This window comes from Geospiza fortis, unplaced genomic scaffold (assembly GCF_000277835.1).
Source record: "Geospiza fortis unplaced genomic scaffold, GeoFor_1.0 scaffold11, whole genome shotgun sequence".
NCBI lineage: Eukaryota > Metazoa > Chordata > Aves > Passeriformes > Thraupidae > Geospiza > Geospiza fortis.
Window position 1 is genome coordinate 3,091,514 of NW_005054304.1, and position 22,593 is coordinate 3,114,106.

The 22,593-nt window shown below is 38.5% G+C and overlaps 1 protein-coding gene across 1 annotated transcript in view; it reads left to right on the top strand.

Annotated features, from left to right (window-relative positions):
- SLC10A7 (solute carrier family 10 member 7) overlaps positions 1-22,593 on the top strand; it is a gene marked incomplete at its 5' end in the record, with an annotated part of 140,166 nt that overhangs the window by 31,305 nt on the left and 86,268 nt on the right. The window contains one exon of the mRNA XM_031066475.1: positions 15,365-15,403. Coding sequence (XP_030922335.1) covers positions 15,365-15,403 — 39 coding nt within the window. The remainder of the gene's footprint in view (positions 1-15,364; positions 15,404-22,593) is intronic.

Below are 22,593 nucleotides of genomic sequence, written 5' to 3' on the forward strand. Positions count from 1 at the left end.
GGAGAGTGATAAAGTGGCTTTGATAGGACCCTGGCATCCAGCCAAGGTCAACCCACCACAACAAGCTGAATAAATTTGAGTACATTAAGGTGTTACATTGCATATTAATGAATGCTGCTTCATTCTGGGTGCTTCTATTACCAGAGAGTCTATGAATTTGAAATAACTTTTGTGAAGGAAAAAATATAGGAAGCAAAGGCACAGTGCCCTAGAATTCTGTGGGAACAGTGTTCTCTGGTTAGGGATGGCAGGGATGCCCAGCTGGCACAGCTATGTGGGGATGAAAACAGTTGTGTCACAAATGTGCTCCTGTCTGGTATTTAAGTATAAAGCCTTAGGAACTATGAAAGAGGAAGAGCTCTACAAACAGTCAGCAAGAGGGAGTGTTGTAAAAGAAAAGAAATTTAGGGTTGAATTGAAGGGCAAATTATGCAGAAAATTAAAACACAACATCTGTAGTTTGTTACTTCAAGGGAATATAGGTGTTTTGTGGTTATGCTGTCAAATGAAATGTATCTGTATATATTTTGCTCTATACTGCAGTTGTTATGTTTAGTGGATTTGGGGCTGTTTACTGTTTTGAACAGCCCATGACAACCCAAGCTGTATGAGAAACTTAAGCCACAGTTTTCCTTACCTGAGCCATTATGACCTTTGGGTGTGTAAAATCAAATTTTAAAAAATCTCATATTGACATAATTGAGGCAGGGACATGATCTAAAGCTCATGTAATGAGATAAATAGGAAAATCTTTATTTCCATTCACAAGTTTATTTCCAGCCTCATGTTCCATTCACAACACTGGAATTCATTGGAAAAATGAGGAATGTAACTAACATGGCAACTTTTTAAAAGGTGTCTTCACATGACAGTGTGTGAATAATCACAAGCAAAAGCTGCTTGGTGACTTGATTATACTCAAATTCTTGGTAGAGAATTCTTGTTGTAGAATATCTGGTTTTCCAGCATGTCAACAACAACTTGCTGTTACTTTAGTTTGTGGAGCTTTTGATTTCTAATGTGAGGAAGAAAGGAAATTAATTTGAACAAACTCCAGAAAGCTATGATTTCTCATAATTAAAAATGTCAGCTTCTTTTCCTGGCTTTTGGATGAGCAAAGCCATCTATGTTTAGAGGTGTTGAAGGAGAAAAGCTGTAGTGAATTTTGCAAGTGCTATTCAGTTTTATGCCAACAATGATGGGAATTGGCTTGTGTGGCAGAAGAGATGATGGAAGGATCAAAAGCAGGTTGACAAAGCCCTTCCTCTCTAAATTGCAGATCCTAAAAAAATCTAAATCAAGTCATAGTAATATATGAGCTTGTGGCTTGTGGTATAAGAAGTCTCCTGACTACATGAAGTACTTAGCAAACCGCTGGGTTATCCTGGTGTTTTATTGGTGACCCTGTGACCCAGCATAAATTCAAGGCAAAGGGCTGTTTTAACTGTGCCGCCTTCCCAGCTCAGAGGGGTGTGCTGCTAACAAGTTATGGCTGTGATGGCAGGAAAGAATGTCTGTGTTGGGAAAATTAATTGCTTGTAAGCAAATGTTTTTAAAATGTGACATGGTTTCCATAATGCATACTTTTTGTTAGTGTTATGTATTTGAGGAATAGTAATAGAGCTTGCCTAAGGATTGCTTTCTAAAATATTTAAATAATATAGCTAATGTTGTTTTCTGTGGTCTTTCTTTGACATCCACTGTGACATGGATTACTATGCTTAACACTTCTTTCTACTGATAATATAACAACCAAGCATTTAAAATAAAATGCACATTTGCTGCTGAATATTTCCTTCTCTGGGAGGGCTAGATTAATGAAAATTAATGAGGTTAGGGAAATTTTGCTTCTCAAGTGATCAAGTAAATTGGGCTTTGCTCAGTCTGCAAAATGTTATTTTAACAAGACTGTATTACATTTCTGTTGTGCCTTCCATTGTTAAGAGTAATTAGAGAATATGTATGTTTTAATGAGAATAAAAGTTATATTAGAACCAGAAGCTTTTCTCCTAGTAGTCTCTGAGGTTGTCTTGTATAATATGAGGAAAATACTGTTTTTCACTGGCAAGTGTGTTTATTTTTCTTTATGTTAAGTAGTTTGTACAAGCAGCATGTAAATAAAGGGTTTTTACAGAATTACACTGAAATGCACTGCATAATACATTTATTTAAGGGCTTGATAGAGAGTATGTGCAAATTAATATTCTGAGTTGTAGTTTGCTACCAAAAGCATTTGAAATGTGGGAATATTTTTTAGGTGTTAAGAAATGTTAGTTGGGAAGAGTAGTACTATTCTAAGCCTTCTTTAAATTGGACGTTTACATAGGTCTTGTGTCTGAAATCAGCATTATAGTGATTCTTGGAAATAACTAGTATGTGTGTTTGTGCACTGAAATCATTATGGGTTCTACTTTTTTTTTTAACCAGTAGCTGTGTTCTATGGGGTGGCAGGCCTTGTGCCAAAGATTGTGAAATAACTTTACTGCTGAAAATCCTCCAGCATTCCAAACCCCAGCTAGAACAAGTGAGCCCACCCAAAACTGGTTTCCTTGGGTGGCATGGCACGGAAATAACAAAGGCATGTGTCTTTGGTTTTTCCTGCTCTTTCATTCAGGAAAGAATCCAGAGGATAGGTAGGGCTGAAAGCTGCATCTGGAGAGCAGTACTTTGTACTTGAATTCTTGTTCCAAGGTCTGGATCCTGCTGGCAGCAGCAGTAGGTCCTGTTCCTATCCCTAGAATTTCCAGAAGTTAAAAGGCAGAGAGCGAGTTGGCTGGAAATGGCATGGCAAGATGCATTCGAATGGAGTGCAGAATAAGGATGTGCAGCAGGCACGTTGAGGTGTGGAAATGTGTCTTTTGTGGGAAGGTAATGGGGATGGGTGCTTGGCAGGAGCTGGATCGGCCGAGGTGGGGGCGGCTGCCACAGGTTGATGGGCAGGTGATCCGGCAGGCTGGCTGGGCATAGGCGCAGGAGGGCTGCCTAATATGCTGTGTGCCCTAAGGGCCTGGGGAACACAGTTGGATTATTATGTTAATGCCTGAGCCTGCTGCCCTCTTCCTATCCCAGCTGGGCTCCCTGTTGTTAGGAACTGCTTTGCTCTGACAGTGGAGTAATATACTTCATGATTGAAAGGGCAAAGGGGCTCGCAAGGAAAGGGAGCAGGCCTGCACAGATATGTAAATGAAGGGGGGAAGCTGTAGGAGGGTTTGCATGTAGGTGTGGGTAGGAAGTTTATTAGGAAATGAGTAATATAAATCTGCTAATTGAATTGTTATTTACAAGTCCCCTTCCCTGATTTGTTCCTTTGTGCATTACCCCCCTAATGCTGATGTACAGTGAATTTGAAGTGCTTACCAAAGCAGGCACTTAGGTTGATTTATTTGAAACCGAGGTGCTATAACACACTGGTACCAGTGTACAGTGCTGACAATGGTGTATTTTTCAGGACTTTGATTACTGTTTCATGCTCTGCCACTCTATTGCTACACTACAGCTTATAGTGGTGATATGATTCTTTTATGTATTGTAGATAAGTATATCACTCTGAATTTTGTTGATACTTCAGGAGTAGGATATAGATACAGATTACAGGAATACATTTGTTATGGTGTTAGAGCAAATTGAGATTTGATTCAATGAGATGGTGACGATGTTGTGATATTTTTCTGAGGTTTTTCCTGCAGTACAATTGACTAAACAGGGACTGGGTTTTAGAATGAATGTATGTGAGAGATGAAAATGTGTTCCACAGACAGATGTGGGGAGGGTTGGTGTTTAGTTGGAGTTTTTTTTCCTTATGATGATACAGTCTGATGTACTGAATCTTTCTCTGCCTTTTATCAAGCTTCTATCAGTGGCAAAATGTGATTCAAAATACCAGTCAGGTGGGATTTCTAACATCCTTATTTGTCGGTTTTACATCCCAAAGTGCTGATCACTGACTAGTCAAAGAAATTGGTGTTCTCTAAATTGAACTTTTGAAAGTGAAAGCCATTTTTACAAAACACAGCTAGTGTGTCAGATAGAAAGTTGTTTAATAGATGAGGTGCTGCTCATGGAGCTGGTACTTGGTGTTTGTCAAAGATGTAGTTTTTGACTGCTCCTAGTGTATAAGATGTCTTTTTCTGCTCTTCACACATCTGGTATCCGAGTTCTGCTCCTTATCTTTGTGTTCACATGTAGAGCTGCTCTGCCTTGCTCTTAAGAAGGTCTTGGCATGGGCACCTCCTGCTGTGCAGCAAAACTGGCAGCTCCCACACTTCTGACCTGGCAGCTCTGAATTCTTCTTGCACAGTGTTGTCCTCTTATGCACCTTATGCTACTGAAGTACTGTGTGGTGAAAAAGAACTCTGGATCTAGACTGCTTCTGCAGACTTAGTGCAGATACAGAATGTTCTGTGCATGACTGAGCATTTCTATAGCCCTTGCCTCACTGGGTGCCCATGAACAGCCATCACAGAACAGGTAGTAACATTCTGTGTCCTGCTGGAGCCTTTGTACTTAACACAAAATTATTGATTTCTTTATCGAGGTGTCCCTGGTGCTCTTTGTAGGCAAATCAGAATGTGTTGTGCCTGTCTTTACAGCTTTTGAGTTCAGGTAAGAAGATAGTTTTCGCACAAAATGGTGAAAAATAGGAGCACTGATACAAAAGAATTGCTTTCTTGTTGAAGGAGTGTATTCTTCAAAAATTGTATTTGTTTTTCTTTCACATTGTATCTGCGCATAGTTCTTGAATAACATCTCTGCGAATATGGAACTTGAGTTACATACTTTCTCAAATTGGGAATGTTTCCTTTCTTGTGCTTTTTGGGTGGTTTTTTTTCCTTCTTCCCCCTGTTTATGCACTTTAGACTTTGCAGAAATGCTTCCTGATTCTTTCAGGAAGATGTGTTTGTAAATATTTTGTTCCAGGTCAGGTTAACTTTGATCAGTTTTGCAAACAAATTGTTTTCATGCAGTCCACATTTTTCAGTAGAACTTAGGTGTTCCGTGTTTCCATTTCTTATGGTAAACTGATCTCCCTGGCTGTGTCTTCTCAGTGCATTGTGAGAATTTGTTAACAGTGCTGCATTGTGGATCAGCTGGAAAGCTTTGTGTGGCAACAGTCACAGAGGCCATCTTCCACTAGGCATGAGAGAAATTCAGCTGAAAGCAGCAAAATAACAGAATGAAATTATTAAAACAGAAAATATCAAACATGAGGCCAAAAGTAGTGATTCTAAAGATAGGGGACCTTAGGGTTAAAGCACATGTTTAAATACTGCAGTATCCCTTATGCTGCATATTCCAGTTATCAGCCAGCTCTGGATGTCAATGGAAAATTTAGTGAATGGTGCCACAAAGTTCATGTTCAATGTGAATGGCAAGTTTTTAACTTTTTGCGGTAAAACAAACTCACAGCTTCTGGTGATCCTCTGCTCTCCACAGAGCATGAGTAGAATTTTGTACATGAAACCCATAGGTTTTAGTTTTCTGTCCACCTTTTCTTTAGAGAAGTAGTGGTTATATAGTAGTCTATATGACCCATTAGAGAGTCAAGTAAGTTACTTTAAGGAAATAATAAAAATATCTTCAATTTAGTTGCTAATGAGTTGCTATATATTTTGTTTATATGTTTACATAATAAATATATACAAATATTAAGGAAAATTTTAAAGAACAGTTTTGGCAAATTTGTCGTTCATGATGTACATGTGCTGCTTGTCAAGTGGTTATGAAACCAAGTTCCTGACCTAGACTTGATTGGCATTTGAGTATTAATGCTTGCACTACATGGAAGACAAGCCTCTTCTACCCCCTTTGGATTAGAGGATGTAGCAGTCCACTTGAAAAATGGGACAACCATCTGAGTAGAATTTAAAGATGCTTTAGGCATGATTCAGAAGAAGAGTGGTGGTAAATACCAATGCTGTAGTTAATTTGTTGTCAGAGAAAAGTAGCTTGGACCTTCAGTTGTTACTGATGCACTGCTGAATTCCTTGGGCATATTTTGGGGATGTGTAATATATAAAGATGCACATTTAGGCGCTTTCTCACTCTGTGCAAGTGTAAGTTGTAGTTATATGAATTGCTAATATGGAGGGTGAAAGTAGCTGAGCAGCATTTCAGAGAATGCAGTTGCATGCATCAAGATTGTTCCTTTTTATCTTCCATGCAGTGGCTGTTATGTTGGTCTCTTGCTTATTGTATGCAACTTTTCCTTCTCTCTCTACCTCTACCACAATATTGCAGTGTGCAGAATTTTGGCTGGCTCATAAAAAGGGAATTTCCAGTACCATATAATACTGGCTTATAGTAAAGCCTAACCTTTGGGCTAGGTTAAGGAAAAATAAATTGTTCTTCTTTGAAATATGGACATTTGTTGATGAGGTGACAAATTCTGACACAAGCTGCAGAGCTCAGGATTCATGGATCTGTGCAGAGGGCCACACTTAATTTATATTTTACAAAGCTGCTGTTTCACCCAGCCTCCCCATGCTGTGGCCTTCCTTGCACTACTGTTATGTTCCCCATCTCCTGGCATTACACAACTGATAGTGAAGCTGTTGCCAGTGGTGGTAGTGACAGGGACTTTCATAACAATGCTATTCTGAGCTGGTTTGGAAGGCATAGCAGTTAAAATGTCTGGTTCTGCTGCTAGCTGCCCAGAAAGCAATATGAGTGAGATATTTATAGAAAAATACTGGTGCAGGCACAGCCTTACAGTAAATGCAAAGGGCACCTTTTAAAAAGTGGCCTTGTGCTTTCATTTCACTTCAATGGGGAAGTAATACTCTTTGGAATTGGAGGATGTATTGTTTAACTAGACCTCTAATCATGTTATGGATGATGTGTCTCCAGGAGAATCAGGGGACAAGACCTTTAAGTGTTTTTATCACAGCTTAAGATCTCAGAAAATGTGAACTTAAATAAAAGTATGTTCAGGAGGTTGTTATTGCTCTGTATCCTTTTGAGGATACCTTCCACAGACTTTTTTTTTTTTTTAGAGAGGCAGTCTCTTACAGTTATGAAGTGTTTGACCATAAGAGTGGAACAAGTTGGCAGTACTTGTTTACCACTGTTCAGCTGAGCCTTCTTTATTAAATCATTGTTCAACAATCTGTTTGTCCTGGTATGAGACCCAGTGTCTTCACTGCTAAGGTGATAGACCTGGAGTCCCTAAGAAATGCATGATATGCATAAGGCTTGTGGGTAATTTTGATACCACAGTGGTTAAATTCTGGTAAAATTCTTGTTACATTCTTAACATTTTGCCCTCTAACTGCATTTCACAGGCCAGATGTATGGCAGCTAACCTTTATACTTCTCAATATGTGAGTACAAGAGAGAAATTACCTTGTTCTTCCCTTAGAAAATGATGGAAATGGGCTTTCTATTTGGGGAAAAATACACGCAAAAAGTTTGGCTAGATGTCTTTCCAGGAACTCAGAGCTTTCTGGTGTGTCAGAGCCACATGAAGTTTGTGCAGGACGAAGTCAGATGCTGGAGCATGGTGTTTATGCACGTGTGGATTCGGTGTGAGAAAGTCTGTGTTGTAACCAGCCTGTCAGCTTTAAATCACTGCTTGTGCCAATGTTTACACTGGCACTGGGCAGTCATCTCAATGTTTGTATTTGCAATTTTTAAGTAGAAGAGGGAAAAAAGAGAAACTGCCTCTGTTTTTTCATGTTGGTAATCAGAAGTCCACTGTAGGTGCTCAGGTCACTGAGCCCCTTTGAGGGGTGTGACGTAGGAGCCAACAGCAGAAGGCACAACTGTGTCCTATGAGAGTGATTTTGTGTTTTGAGCTGCAGCTGACAGGAGGATGGGAAAATTAAATTAGATCTTCAGGGTACTGCTGGGAAAGAGGAAGACTCCCTTAACCTTGGCAACCTTGTCTATTCCTTGGAAGGAATAGACAAGGCTTTGCATGTTGCCTACGTTTTTATTTCTGAATATGGCCTAGATGACTTTTTTTTCTGCTTTTCTTGTGAACATCACACAAGTTTTGTTTGCTACACAGCCACAGGATCATCTGGTGTGGGTAAATCTTTGCCATTTAGGATAAAGCAAAGAAATTATGAACAAAGTGACAGCATTGTACAGCTGATGACATGGGCTAGTCAGGCACTGTGCACTCTTTATGAAGCCTCTCATCTCTTCTGTACCTGAGGAGACCAAATCTTGCCTCCTTTAATGTGAAAATGGACATTCTAGCTCCTGACAGAGGTTCTTTCCTCCTGGCTTCATTCATGTGATCTTTCTGATGACAAAAGTCTTTATTTTTATTGAGCTCAGTTATACAGGTAATCTAAAGTAAAATGAGATACAGTAGTGTTGCTTTCCAACCTTTGCTAAACATGGATTTCCTGTTACTCCTCTATATATTAGAATTGGTGGAAATTTGCAGAGTGACACATAAATGTTCCTGAGACCTGAATGATTAATATTTGCCATTTGAATTGTTAGCAAATGTTTACATTCTGGTTTTACTGTCTAAAAAAACCAAACAACATCCCACTTTAATGCATATACTCTCCTTGTTTTTAGTCTTTCTTCATCTCTTCCTGCCTCTGAGTGAGAAATACCATGCTGGCACTCCAGAACTCCCTTGAGTCATCCCAGTTGCTGTCAGTAGAGACAAGTTAGCATTTCTAACAAAAATAAAGTGAGCAGGATAGTTTTCTTTATCTGCCTCAGCATTGTTAAAATTATTGGTGAAACAGAGAAATCCTTCAATGGGAAGAACCATAGAACTAAGTGTGTCCAAAAAGCTTTCCTTTTACCAGATGTTTTAGTATTTATAAATATTATTTACCAAAAGGTGGTGATGGAAATGAGGAACTACAAAAATTAGGGAATGAAAGACTGATTTTCAACAGAAACAACTTTGCTGGTAAGAGGCAGTAACTCTGCCAGCAGAGGCCCCAGCTTGGTTCTGTGCTCTGCTTGTGGCAGAATGCTGTGCCTGCCTGAAGCAGCACCAACTTCTGCTCAAGTGATGGCAACCTCTGGCAGCCAGGAACAGAGGTCTCAGCGCTGTGTTTTAGAGAGCATCATTTTCTGGATGATGTTCCCCTGCTGAAATACAAACAAACAACAGATTAGTTATTCTGTTTTCTTTATCTGGTGCCTTTTCAGTGTCATTTCCATAGAACTGATGGTTCTTGAACATAGTTGAAATAAAGCAAGGTTTTCATGTTGTCAGCACAGCTCTATGGGTGGGTTGGGGAATAGGTGATATCTTTGCTATTTTTTCTCAGTCAGCAAATTGTGTTGGATCACAGGGGACATGGCAGTGGATAAATACATCATCACCTCCATACTTTGGGGTTTTTTGGTTGATATTCTGGAGGCTTCTTGATTGGTGGGTGTAGTTTTTTGTGTGTGTATTTGTGGTTCTCTGGATTTTTTGATTAATTTTTTTAAATAAGAGCATAAGGTTGTGCACATTTCTACTCTACTAAAATAATTAGAGTAATGTGGTATTTTATAAGAGACTTTTTGAACATCAACACACTTTTTTGGGAAGATTTCATTGGACTCAAAATGTAGTTGGTATCAAAGTTTTGTGGGGTTTAGTTTGTTTTGTTTTGTGGGGATTTTGTCTTTTTCATATTTTGTGTGTTTGGATAGTTGGTAGTTTTGTGTGTTTTTTGTTTTGCTTTAAACATGATACAACTGTTGTGTTGCCCTATCACATGTACAGCACATGGGCTGGAGTCATGTGTAAGATGTACTCTCCAGCTTCTGAGAATTCAGTATGGAGTGTGCATACATCAGAGTCAAATCCAGACCCTATTTGTTTCCCAGAGATGATGCTGGATTGCTGAAAAGGCATGTGCTTTGCCTTGGAGGGGGCAGCTGGGCTTCTGGAGATTTGGTTGAGCAGTTAACACTGCCTCTTTCATTTTTGCCATGCTGGAGCAGGATTTTTATATGCATTTTAACAGTTATTTAAGAGTCCCCATATGCTTAGAAAGGAATCTGAATATATGTGCCTTTTTTAAAGCTGCATCGTAACTAGGTTATTCCATCAATACAGTAGAACGACTGGGAGCTGCAGTTGGAACAATATGTAAAAATACAGCTTGTAAAAGATTTCCTTTATTAACTGTCATCATCCACAGAATATATGTTCAAATAAACGTTGTGTAATAACTAAATTTGAGATTAATAGGCCCCTTAAGAAACAGAGAAGTCATTCAGGATAGTCAGTGAAAAATAGCCTGTAAGACTGTAACATGCGCATATTGTCCTGCTTACATGCTCTCTCTGGTGTCATTGCCATTTATCAATGTCGGCAGGCTCTGTTCTCATTAAAACACTCTTGCACAAAAGCAACTTAATTTTCTTAAGAGAAGAGGACACCTGATTCAATTTAGTGCTCAAAACCAGGAACTTGAATATATTTTTTTTTCCTGTCTGAACTCAGATGAATAGTTATGAACAGCAACACAGATTAAACCTTATTAGGTATATTTATATTCTGTTTGCAGTAACAGCACTGTGGCAAATAGCTTTCTACAGAGATGTAACATCTTGTTATTGGAAACAGCAGTTAAGACATGAGCTGTGGTAACACTTACAGGAGATTTTATTTTTAAATAGGAGATTGAAGGAGTTGTTTAAAGGGACTCTGCCAACTCATTCAAGTTACTTCTAATGTCCTGCCTTCTTCCACCTTTTCGAACTACACGGATCTTTTTGGGTAGATAAAATTTCCTTTTCTGTTCTGTTGGGTCAAATAATTTCCATCACTTTCTTCAGTCCTTTTCTTTTTTTTTTCCCTTTCTCCTTCTGTCAAATAGGAGACGTGGTTCGATTAAACTTTGCAATAATAGCATGGATGCTGTTAAATCTTACACTACCGCATTGTGTTCTCTGTCCTCTACTGCATAATCCTGCACTAGAACTGTGAGAGTCCTTGTCTCTTCCCAGTTCTTTTCTGCTCTTCTGGGTTTTTCATTCTCCTTCACTGTGCCTTGTGTGTTAAATAGGATAATTAGTCTTATTGCTGCTGCTTGAGCTGCATGTCCCACTAGTGTGCAGTACATCCCCCTAGTGCTCAGGTTTAACTGCAGGGAATGGCAGAGAGACACACAACAGCTCTGGATGATGCTCAGGCTGCTTCCTTCCAGGATGTTCTGGGGCTGTTTGCTTTCATTACTCTGCATCTGTGGCCTTGACCCTGGAGTGTCCTTTCCTCAGAGGGATGGCTTGAGGCCAGCCAGCCCCTGGTGTCCATGGGGTGTTCTGTCCCAGCTGTGGGGTGCCTGGGGGTCAGCATAGGTTTAAATACATCTAGGAAGGTTGTCTCCCTAAGGGCTGCCAAATGACACTGGAGAATCAAATGTTTTGGTATTGAAGCACTAGACACATATTGGTGAGAAAATCTCTTTTTTTTTGCTGAGGTCCACATACAAAGCTGTGGGGCACTGTTCTTTCCCTGTGCTCTGCAGTAAAGTTCCAGTCTAGTTGTCCATAACAATTTCTTTATCATTATCCTGCTGATAATGATAAAATGTTGCTGTTTGACCCAGGTGTTCCAAATGTGGCCAGGATGTGTTTTCCTGTTGTTTGATGTAGTCTGGCTATGTTATTATCAAAACAATATCTAGTCTAATAAATTCCAAGATAGTTTATCTTGGTACCAAAAACAAGGCAATGGAATAAAATTCAGAAGGTGTTTTGTATTTAATTCTTGAATTCTAAGCACACTTGTTTGATCTGCTGCCCAGTCACATGTACTTGACTGCTGCACGTACTTGATGCTGCATTTGAATACACACCTGGAGGGACAGGTTCAGCCCCTTGGTAGTGGCTTTGCCCTTTTCTTCCATCTTTTACCAGCCTTTGTTGCCAGGAGGACTTAGATCTCATTGCTGCCACTGTAGAAATCTAAGCAGTGTTTTCCATACATATATTCCAGGAAAAGGGGAGGGATGCAGGGCTGAAGTTTTGTGCTAGACTCTGGTATGAGAGGAGTTTCTGCCAAGTGCTGCCAGATAGGTGTCCTTCCCAGGTGGCCTGGTCATTTCTCATTTGGAATTCTCCTTGGAAATGTAGACCCTCAGCATTCCCATTCAGCAAGCCCAGTGCCATGCAGAGTTGACTGAAATTGCACCTGCCCAATAGTAAGTGAATTTGTTGTTTAATGGAGCTAATATGTACAATTGTTAACTCAAGTGATGCTGCCCATGCTCTTGTACTTGCTTGTTGAGAGTCCTGGCAGTGACTTTCCGTCACATCTCTTGAGTTGGTGCAAACCTAGAAAATTTGTCTTGTTGATTCTGCTGCTTTTGAATGTGGTCTTGATAATGGGGGCTCTGGAAAATGTTGAAAATAGACTCTGAAAATGTTAGGCTTTGTGTTTTGCCAGATCATTGCACCTGCGTAAGCAGTACGATAAATGATAGAATTGTTAGATGTGATGATTGTTTAGTAATTAAATATAATTATTGTATAATCATAAGAAGAATCATGAGAAACTATGTTAGAAATTTAAGGGGGAACCATGAGGGGCCATGCTTGACTGAAATCTATGTATACAATAGAACAATATAAGTTTAATAATTAACATGAAAGTTATATAACAATAGAATATAAAAACATGTTCATCTCGAATGTATGGTCGGAGTCAGATTTGGGTTGAGTACCCCTGACACCCAGAGCTCTTAATAAAAGCACCAGCATATGTGATTGTGTTTCTGAACTCTAACAGTCTGACCTTACATTTCAATACATGGCTATGCACTTACCTTTTGAAAGGACTTCACTGTGGATTTTATAGAGAGCTCTCCCCTCACTAATGGTAAATGCAATGAATGGTTTCCAGACACATGCAAAGCTGAATTTGGAGTATTATAAAGACACCCAAATGTTTTCATGTTTTATTGTTTCATTTAGGCTGGCTGCAGACAGTCTGATATCTGTTGAAACACAAAAAGAGCCAACACTAAAAAAAGTGATGCAATAATAGTGACTAATAAATGTTTCAAATAGAAAATGAAGAGCCTGGCTGTATCATGTGTCAGCACTAATGTTTATTTGTATCATCCCTCTAAGGATTTCAGAGGGCTTTTTAAGGAATGAATTAATTTTGACAATGCCCTGTGAGGTATGTATCCCTTTGATAGGAGGGAGTTGGAAGCACAAAAGTGTTCAAATTCTACAGGGTGATGCTACTAGGTATGTTTAATTACAAATTGGAGCACTTGATTCAGTTTGCTTAAACTGAGCCAGAATCACAAATATAAGCCCCAGGTCTGTGACTATGAGAAGAAATTACTTCTAAGTTTGTTTTGCAGGGGAAATGTTTACAAAGAATACTGCAGATAGAGTAATTGACATATGTAAATCCTCCCTTGCTGAGGCAAATAATCTGTATGATTGTATCTTAATATGCAGTCTTCCTGGCTTTTTTTTCTCTTCTTTTGTCTGTAATGAGTGTTTAATCATCTGCTCTGGATAATTTCTGACACATCAGAGAAAGGGAGTTAAAAATTGTAAACTAGTGTACTCCAGAACTGGTTGTGACTTGTGACTTTTGCGCATGACTAGTTAAACAACTGAAGTATAAAATTTGTCCAAGGTTATTGTATGAGTCCCTGCTATATGCTTGAGATTATTTAAAAAATCCAGATATCTACCAGATGGATCAGGAAGGAATAAAAGAAGTTTGATAATGGGCAAAATACCACCATCTAGTATCTCTCCTTTACACCTTTCCAGATACAGAATTTCTCCTGAAAGTGGAATTGCAGCCTGTTTTAAGTAAGTGATATCTCTAGATGATCCCCAAATCAAGACTGGTAGCCATGCTCTAGGTTTGTGTGGATGGGTAGAGTGTGTCTTTGCCTTGCTACATGAAAGTGTCAGTTGCACAGCTTCAAATACAAGCAGAAAATCCTGATTTAATTCACACTTGTTGAAGAATTGTTTATACTACTCACGCTTCCTTTCAGCTATGATCTCTGGCAAGAGAAGCTGTTTGGACTTGTGCCTCCTTTTTTTTTATGTTCAAAAAAGAAATGCTGATGAGAGAGAGGTGTTAAAATATGTTACTGTAGTTTACAACTGTCAACTATAATGTTTTATTTAGCTGTATCTATTCAGATGCTCCCTCCACAACATGGAGTGCCATATGCCATTGTCCCTGTTAGTGAGCAAGTCAGCAAGGGTTTCCCAGTCTGCATTTGTTTTTGTATTTGGACCACTGAGGAGCTGTGGTCCGGTGCCATCTTTTATTGATAGGGCCAGCAGAGGAGGAATCTAATGAAATTATCAAAGCTTTGAATTAATTATGAACTTGAATAAGAAAGCTAAGCTCTCTAGAGCCAAGGATCTCATTACCCATTCATTTTCATTGCATCCTCTTATGGAGCAGAAGGCAGGTTCAGCTACTGCTCCTACCCTGATTTTGGACTTTATTCAAACTTGCTGAACTCGCTAACAGCCTCTTGTTATTAATCTGTGGCTGGAGGTGTCCAGGGTGATTAATTTGACTCTAAGCTGGCACGTAAATGGTAGATTTCCCTCCTCCCTTTCCTCTTACCTTTGCTGTGTGGCTTTTCATCATCAGACTGGCTGCCATACAAGAGTTTCTGTTCTTTCTTGGTAATTGGGGAACGCTATGCAAGACTCAAGTTTTAACTTCCTGGAATTTAATGAGTTCATATTGAGAAATAATACTGCTATCTTATATTTCCTGGATATTTAGGTAAGCACAAACACTTCTTAAGTCGTTATCAAAACTGTTTATTTTCTTATTTTAAAAGACTATGGAGTGAAAAGTAATGACATTTTGGCCTCAGAAGTATGGGAGATTGTGGGATTTCTTTTTGTTGTTATTCCTATTTTAAATTTGTTTGTCAAGCTACAGGAAATTCTCTCTGTCAATACTTTATTATGATGAACTATTAAAGTAGCTTATTTACAAGATTAATATTCCATTAAAATTTTAAAAAAGTGTATAAAATGCAGTATTTTAGTTAAATCAGGTAATGTTTATTTTAATTAATAGGTCAGTATATGAAAATGTTCCTGGCAAATTAGAGCACAAGTAGTGAGACCAAGCTTCTGTGTAATATTTTTAGTTCTTGTGGATATTCCTTTTCAATCCATCGGCAAAGATTTTCTTCTCCTCCGGCTTTTGTCCCTTTCAGCACATTATTTATGAATGCACAAACCAGAATCCATCAGTCTTCATAAGTTACAGGCGACTGGCAATTTTTTAAGCAGTGGCTAACTGCCTAATGGTCTCTGTGTATGTGTGTATTTGGAGACTCTAATAGCTTGGTGGGTGGGGGAAGGACATTTTGTTCCTGCGCTATAGCTATTGCACCATTGGTGATATTTATCCTTTTTTTCTCTCTAGGCAGCTGCAATATTTAATTCTGCTTTTGGAAGTTTTTTGGTAAGTAACACAGTATTTATAGCAAGTGCTTTAATAGTCTCATTTTTAACAGTATCATTGGTGTGTTTGGATTTTTTCATATAATTGTTGGTGGATTCAGATGGCAAAAATTTGAATCATCTTCCAGTTTATGTCGCCATGCCCTTAAATACAGATATTTCAATTTCTTTTCTTTTTGTTAAACTCTTGAGAAAGGTAGTGAATAAATTGTCTCTGCTCATGGTAAATTAATAATGTGTAAACACATCTTAATTTTCTCCTTAATGGGTTAACAAAATCTATTATTATGCAGATGTTTCAGACATGGGCATCAATATATTGATTTTTCTAATAAGGCCCATCAAATACTCATTATTTTCTATCAAGAGGCCATGGATTTTGAAAAGAAAACATGACCCAGCTGATCAGAGAGTAGATGCTAATTTACTCAGTGACTTGTCATTTGTTTAGCATATTTTACTGTCAGTGAAGCCACTCATGTCTCTGAGGAACACACTAAAATAGCTGGATATGGGAAAGCAATCAATCCAGCTGGAAATATAACTGTTTCTTTAAAAAGCAAAAGCAGTATTTGTGGTCCTGATGGTCTACAAACATTGGAAAGGACACAGTAAAGAACACTAAATATATTTATGAAGAAAGAAAGAATAGATTTCTTTTACTGATGTGTGGCTTAGAGAGATACTAATGAATGTTAAGTAAAAAAATATTTTATGTGTTGACTGATTGTTTATTTAGACAGCTAATAATTGAATTTGCTCTTATTAAATTTATACATGTTTAGAAGTAAGTGTTTATGATGCCAGTCTTGTGTCTCAGTTTTATACTGTGATGTATAAAATGAATGAATGATAAAAGAACCCAAATTACAAAACTGAAATAAAAACTGTGAGTACAAAATAACTCACTTTTTATTCATTGGGGGTTTTTTTATTTTATGAAAAGCTGACTTTTAGAACCTTCAGTATATGGAACTGTACTAGCAAGAGACAAAGTCACGTGGCATTTTGCCGTTGTGTTGTGCTGCTGCATTTTTGAGGGACTAGGCTGAAGTTAGGAAGGTGGATATACATTTTTTGGGTATGAACAACCTCTCACGTATTTAAAATATCAGTTCCCAACTACTTGTCCTTTGTGTTACCTAATATTCTCCTTCTATGGGGCTGCCTCAAACTGTGGAAGTGTTGGAAAAACTCTAAAGTCTGTGTGTGATATTTTCTCTTTGTTGCTTGGCACGAGCTCCTGGTTTCCCTGCCTCTCCAGCTTTCAGTTCAAGAGGTTTCTGTGAATACCCAAAGGCTCAGTTCAGCTGCCACTTGGAGATACTTTTTGCCTTCAACTATGAATTTAGGCTCCACTGCAGCTGACTACAATGCTGGCTCCTAGTAAATCAACAGAGACCTATTTTCAATTTCCAGTAGTTGTTTGTAGCTCTTTGAAGAAATCTGAGCTTAAGAAGCGGAGTTAGTTTTTGTTTTCATGTAATAGTCCTAATTTTGGTTTTCGTCTTAGTTCATGATCCTTGGGAAGTTCTGCTTACGTGTAATTACCTCATTTCACTTTTTGTTCCCTTCAGGTGTTTTTGCAAATGTTGGAGCAGCATTGCAGTAAACATTATTCTTACAAAGTTCCCAGAAAAGACTTTCCAAAAATATTAAAGATCAGCTAGAATGAAACCATAGTACCAGCTGATTTTTTCTAATTACAGTTGTTGGTGTTTTTTAGAATAACATGGTAAAGACACCGGTTGCTATTAAATTACAAATATATCCACACATTTAAACATTTGTTATGGTCATGATTTCAAAGTAGAATTATTATGTAGAGAATACATGTGTATGACACAAAGCAAATCACAAATACATTTACTGAGTGCTTTGTTATTACCAACTTTTCCAGTTATGAAGTTGATAGTATAAACCTTGTGGTTGACATGTGATAGTAGGCCAGGGTCAGTAGTAAGTAGACAGAGTTGTTTACCAGTATTTTCACAGTGACTTTGAATTGAGCTGCTCCAGATATGGAGCACTGACAAGCATGTGGTCGCTTACAAAGAAAGTTTGCTGTTGAAAAACTGGCAAAGCATTAAGTACTTATGTGTTTGTGTGTATATATATATATTTGTTTGAAGTCAAAACTGTTCTATAAAATGTAAAAATAATTTGCTTGTTTCTGAGAATGTAATGGAAGGTCCTGGTGGAAGTGCTTTTGGGAATCCATCAGTTTATAGTGGTGCCTAACTTAGGGATTTGGCTATGGGTGGAGAAGCTATGTCCTTCCTGTATCTTCAATTCAGGATGAATCTAAATCACATCTGTGTTTTTCCTAGGAGTGTCTGATGATGAGCTGTATGTGAACAGGCTTAGATGGAGTTACAGACCTTTGTGACCAAAACTTTATGGGGATTATTTGGAAGGCTCTGACCTCAGCAAGGCTGAAGTTTTTCTTGTGTTCCTTGTCTCACCAGGTGTAGCATGTGGGCAGGTTGTGGCACTAGTGACAAAGCCAGGACAGTGTTTTCTCTTTTCAGACTATACCCTGTGGGCCAGTGCCTATGTCTGATAGTGTCAAACAGGCTGATTTAAAAGGGCTGAAAGATGTGCTGTTCTGATTGCTCTCCTGCCCCCACGACACTTTTTTTTCTCTTAAGACTAGGAAATAGTGTTGAGAAGTTAAATTAAAGTAAGTTGTGGAACAAAATGTTTGCAGGAAAATACTCAGTATAATGGTAGAATGATACTGAGATCAGCTTATTTAGACTAAGTGGAACATGTTGTGACATACAAGATGTAGAAATGCCAAATATGTCTTGATGAGCAGAAATGCGCTTAGATTAAGGACCTGGGGGTGTTTCCACTGGTAAAGAGATTTACAAAACCTGCCAGCCAACCACAAAGTAATTCCTTTTTAACTCCACCAAAGTCCATATTCCTATAAATATACAGACAAAACAGTACATGGAATGATACACTACATATTTACATTATTTTATTGACTTAGTTTAATAATGTCTCAGGTCTAATTAACACCCAATGTTTGAAAAAACTAATTGTTACAGAAAAGTGTTTTTATATAGCTAGATTAGTAATAACTAACGATAGATGAATTCAATTTACATAAATTTCAGCCAAGAGAATATTCAGGCTCATACCACAGAGGATTGCTCTGAGCTGGGTAGTTAATATCATTATCTCCTCCCCTCGTTTAAGCACTTTGGTTTACAGTAATTGTGGAACATAAGAAGTGATTTCAGATTTTCCTCTTAATGGGATTTTAATATAACCTGGTAGTGTTTTACTCATACAGAGTGGTTGGTTATCCCAAGGTTGCATGCACATGCTAAGATAGAAAGCACTGTGTTAGCTGTTTCCACTTGGAGGAGAGAATACTTTGCACCTAAAGGCTGAAGAAATTGCCTGGAATGTGAAGTGTAGGTCTAGTCTACTAGAATTGTTAATGTTGTATGCATTGCTATGCTTCCTAAGCATTTCTATTCTGTTTCTAAAGGAAGACAAGTTCCTTGCAAATGTGCAAATCACAGAGCAATAGGCAGGAGACTGCAAAACATGCTGTGCTGCTGGTTGTTCCATGGTGTTTGCCTGAGTGGTTCAGCTCCTTTGACTTTGTCCAGCTGTCACTGAGGCTGCTCCTGCCCTGGAGATGTGCTTGGCTGAGAGCTGCACTCAGTTTGCAGTGATAATGTAATGCCTTGTGTGTGGGACATGGACTTCCAGAACTCTGTGTCCTCACAAAATGCTCTGCATTGCTAGACTGGACCAGTCTTGTCTGATCTTTCTGCCTCTCATGAATCTCCTTTCTGCTTGAGACCATGGGCTGGGAATCCCATAAGAATATCCAGCCTGGGGTGTGAGTCAGTGTGGGCTGGTTCTTTGGTACCTTGGGGTTATGAACAGTGAGTGTGAAAGGAACAGCCATCAGCTTCACCTTCAACAAAGAACTGAAGCTGAGATGTGTAGGCCTGTGGGGACAGGAAGTCAAGAGGAAAATAGAGGGTTCTGGGGACACTGCTCAGGTGACCACTGGGCTCCTGAGAAAACAGCACAACATTGTTTGAGACTTCCCCCGGTGCTGCTATGGATTAGCTTTTCTTTCTCTGTTGAAACATAATAGATGAAATGAGACTCATGTCAGGTGCCCATCATTCCATTAATCTCCTTTGTCCGAACTAAGGATGTGTGGGTTTTTTCTGTTATCTGACCATCTCTCAGAGGGGACAGAGCTGGTTTGTGCCACTCAAATAATTTTTGGAGCCACCACATGGCTCATCAAATCAAGGCTAGTATTTTTATTTACATTGTCCTCCAAATGCAAACTAAAGCTAGCAGAGAATAAAGTTAGTTTCTCACATATACCCAAAGCTTAGCTGGTTAATGAAAATGTATGGAATTCTTATCTAGTCTGCTTTAGCAGGCATAATGATTTACACAGCCTGACAGCACTAGTGCTGCAAGTAAATGCATTAGTCATAGTGTCCATTTTTCTTGCAAATTTGTGACACAGATTTAATTATGGGAATGACCAGCAACTTACAAATCTAATTTTGGTAGGCTGAGCCAACTTTTTTATTTTAATAACAATGGATTTTTTAGCAATGATTTCATTACCATTTAAAGAAATCCAACCATATGGAAATAACCAATTGGCTGAATTTATTTACTTTATTTTACCTTAATGGATGTTGAATGGTTTAGGTTTATTTGAGACTTTTTTTATTATCACTTTTTTAATCTTAGTTATTTCTAGGATAAATATAATCTGTCTTAAGCATTTCTAGTATAAGCATAGTAAATATTTTTCTAAAATCAGGCACATGTTTGTGTATCCCTTTGTTCCATCTTAATTGTGTCTTTGCAGTATGAAAAGGGGCAGAGCAGTCATCTGGGATTCCCTTTTTACTCTGTTAGCTGTTTACAAAGAAATCTTGCCAGGAAGTCTGTTCACAACAGGTGCTGAATTCTAGATTCAGTCTTGTTTAATTTCAAAGTGGAGATGCTTTATGGAGAGCCGCTGCACTCTTGGAAGTGTCTCCTCTTGCTCTGTGAGCAGTGATGCTGCTGGTCTGTGCTCCAAATTTGATCGGGGTAGTTCTCCAAGTCCTGAGCAAGTTCACCCTCTTAATCAACCACTAGGAAAAGCACCTTATCCTTGAAGGATTGTTTTTGGCATGAGTGGAAGGGGATGGCAGATCTCTGCAGCAGTGAGTGTTTGAACCAGATAGTATGGACCAGGCAGGAAAAGTTTATCATTTAAATAATCTTGGGAGCCACTTATGTTGCCTCACTGTAACTTATTTCATGGTTGGTGCTCAGATTTCTTGTTGTTATTTAACATCCTCATTTTGATTTCTGCAAGCTGGAGCTGAAATCTCAATGAAAGCTTGGACATCACTGGCTGTTTCCAGATTTTTTGCCAAGTAACTTCTCAAAACATGTAGACCTTCACTCTCACAGTGTACTCAAGCTTCCAGTGTACAGCATGCTCAGTTGAATACCTAAACTTGAGTTAGTTTGTACTATTTTGGTACAAGCAAGGCAGAATAACAAAGCTTCCTGTGAAAGACAGCCTTTAGCACAGGCTTAAAGATGTACATGATTATTTTCAGGGATTGCTGGGCATGTGCAGCCATCCTAGCATTCCTTTATTGATCATCTCTCTCCCTCCCAAAGCCAAACTGACAGAGTGGGTGTCAGGTAGAATGAGATGTAGAAGTTTTTACTAAGTAAAACAATAATAAAAAATCTGCCTATGACTAATGCTGAACTCCTTTAAAAAATTATAAAAAAAGGAAAAGTATAAAGGTGCAGTACTCCAAAAGAAGTAAATGGGATCTTGCTCCCAAGGGATTGAGAGAAATTGGGTAGAAGGATAGGTGGAAATGTGAGTGTTGTAACACCCACTGTGTGGTCTCACTGATGACACAGTTGGTCTGAAAAGAGATTTAAGTCAGTAGGGATTTGCAGAACCAGCCAGCGCAGAGAAGCTGTTAACAAATAACACTGCTGATGATTATCTTTGATGTGTTACAGAGAAGGAGCGTAGGTAACAGTAACCAGGAGGAAAGAAAATGTGCTGGCAAGGTCTCAAAAAAGACTATCCTCTAGAAGGCCAATGATTAGTTCCTGTATTTATTTTTTTACAGTGGTCAAGAGGAAAATGCCTTGAAATCTACCTAATAACAAAAAATGAAACCATTAGCTGTCAAATGTGTAGAAATTATGTGGGCTGTAGCTTGTCTGAGGGCTTTCTTAGTTTTCCCATTAGCTTTTGCTACTGATCATTTAATTCATCTTGCTTGGTCTTATGGGACTCAAGCAGTCAGTTCTGCCAAAAAAAGTTTGTTTAAAGATAGCAATAAGTAGGCCATTAAATACATCTCTTTGTATTATCTTTGAGGCCAAAAAATAGCAATTGCTACCTTTCTAAAGATAAATATTCTGCTTTTCCCATTTCCTCGTATGACAGCAGACAGGTAGGATTTTTTTTTGGTCAGCAACCTCATCTAGTGCACTTGCTAGATATGGTACTCAGTGATGGCAGGATTCAACCTACTGTCTCAAAAGCAGGCTTTCAGGAAAAGAGAGAGTTGAGGATATATGTGCCAGTAGCATTCCTTGAGTTAATAAAACAAACAGCAAAAGTGGATGTTGCTGGAGAAAATTCAGAATCAGAACTCAGGGTGTTTGTTGCACTTTGGAAAGATGGTGTGAGAGTTGAAGCATCTTCACTCTTCCAGTCCAATTGTCAATTCAGGAACTGCAAGGTAGAAGGGAGAGAAGGTTCTATAGCCAAGACTGGACACTCAAAGTATCTTAAACTTTGTGATCTGGCATCTTTCTTCTGCTCACATAGCATGGGGAATCTGAAAATGAAATGTCTCTGCGACTGTGGTGCAGTTATCACCACAGTCATCATTGTTAATGGAGAATGAACACTGGAAATATACAAGAAGCTTGATTCCATTTTAAGTGCAAGCTAATGAATTCAAGAATCAAGAGTGCCTCTCTTTGGTAACTATTATTTGGGGAATGTCTAGAGAAGGAAATATATTTGTTTAATATTATAATATATGCATTTAATATTATATAATCAGGTGATTGTTTGGATTAGTATGTAAATAAAATCTGCTGATACAGTTTTAGCATAAAATCAGTTTGTCTAAGATCACTTAT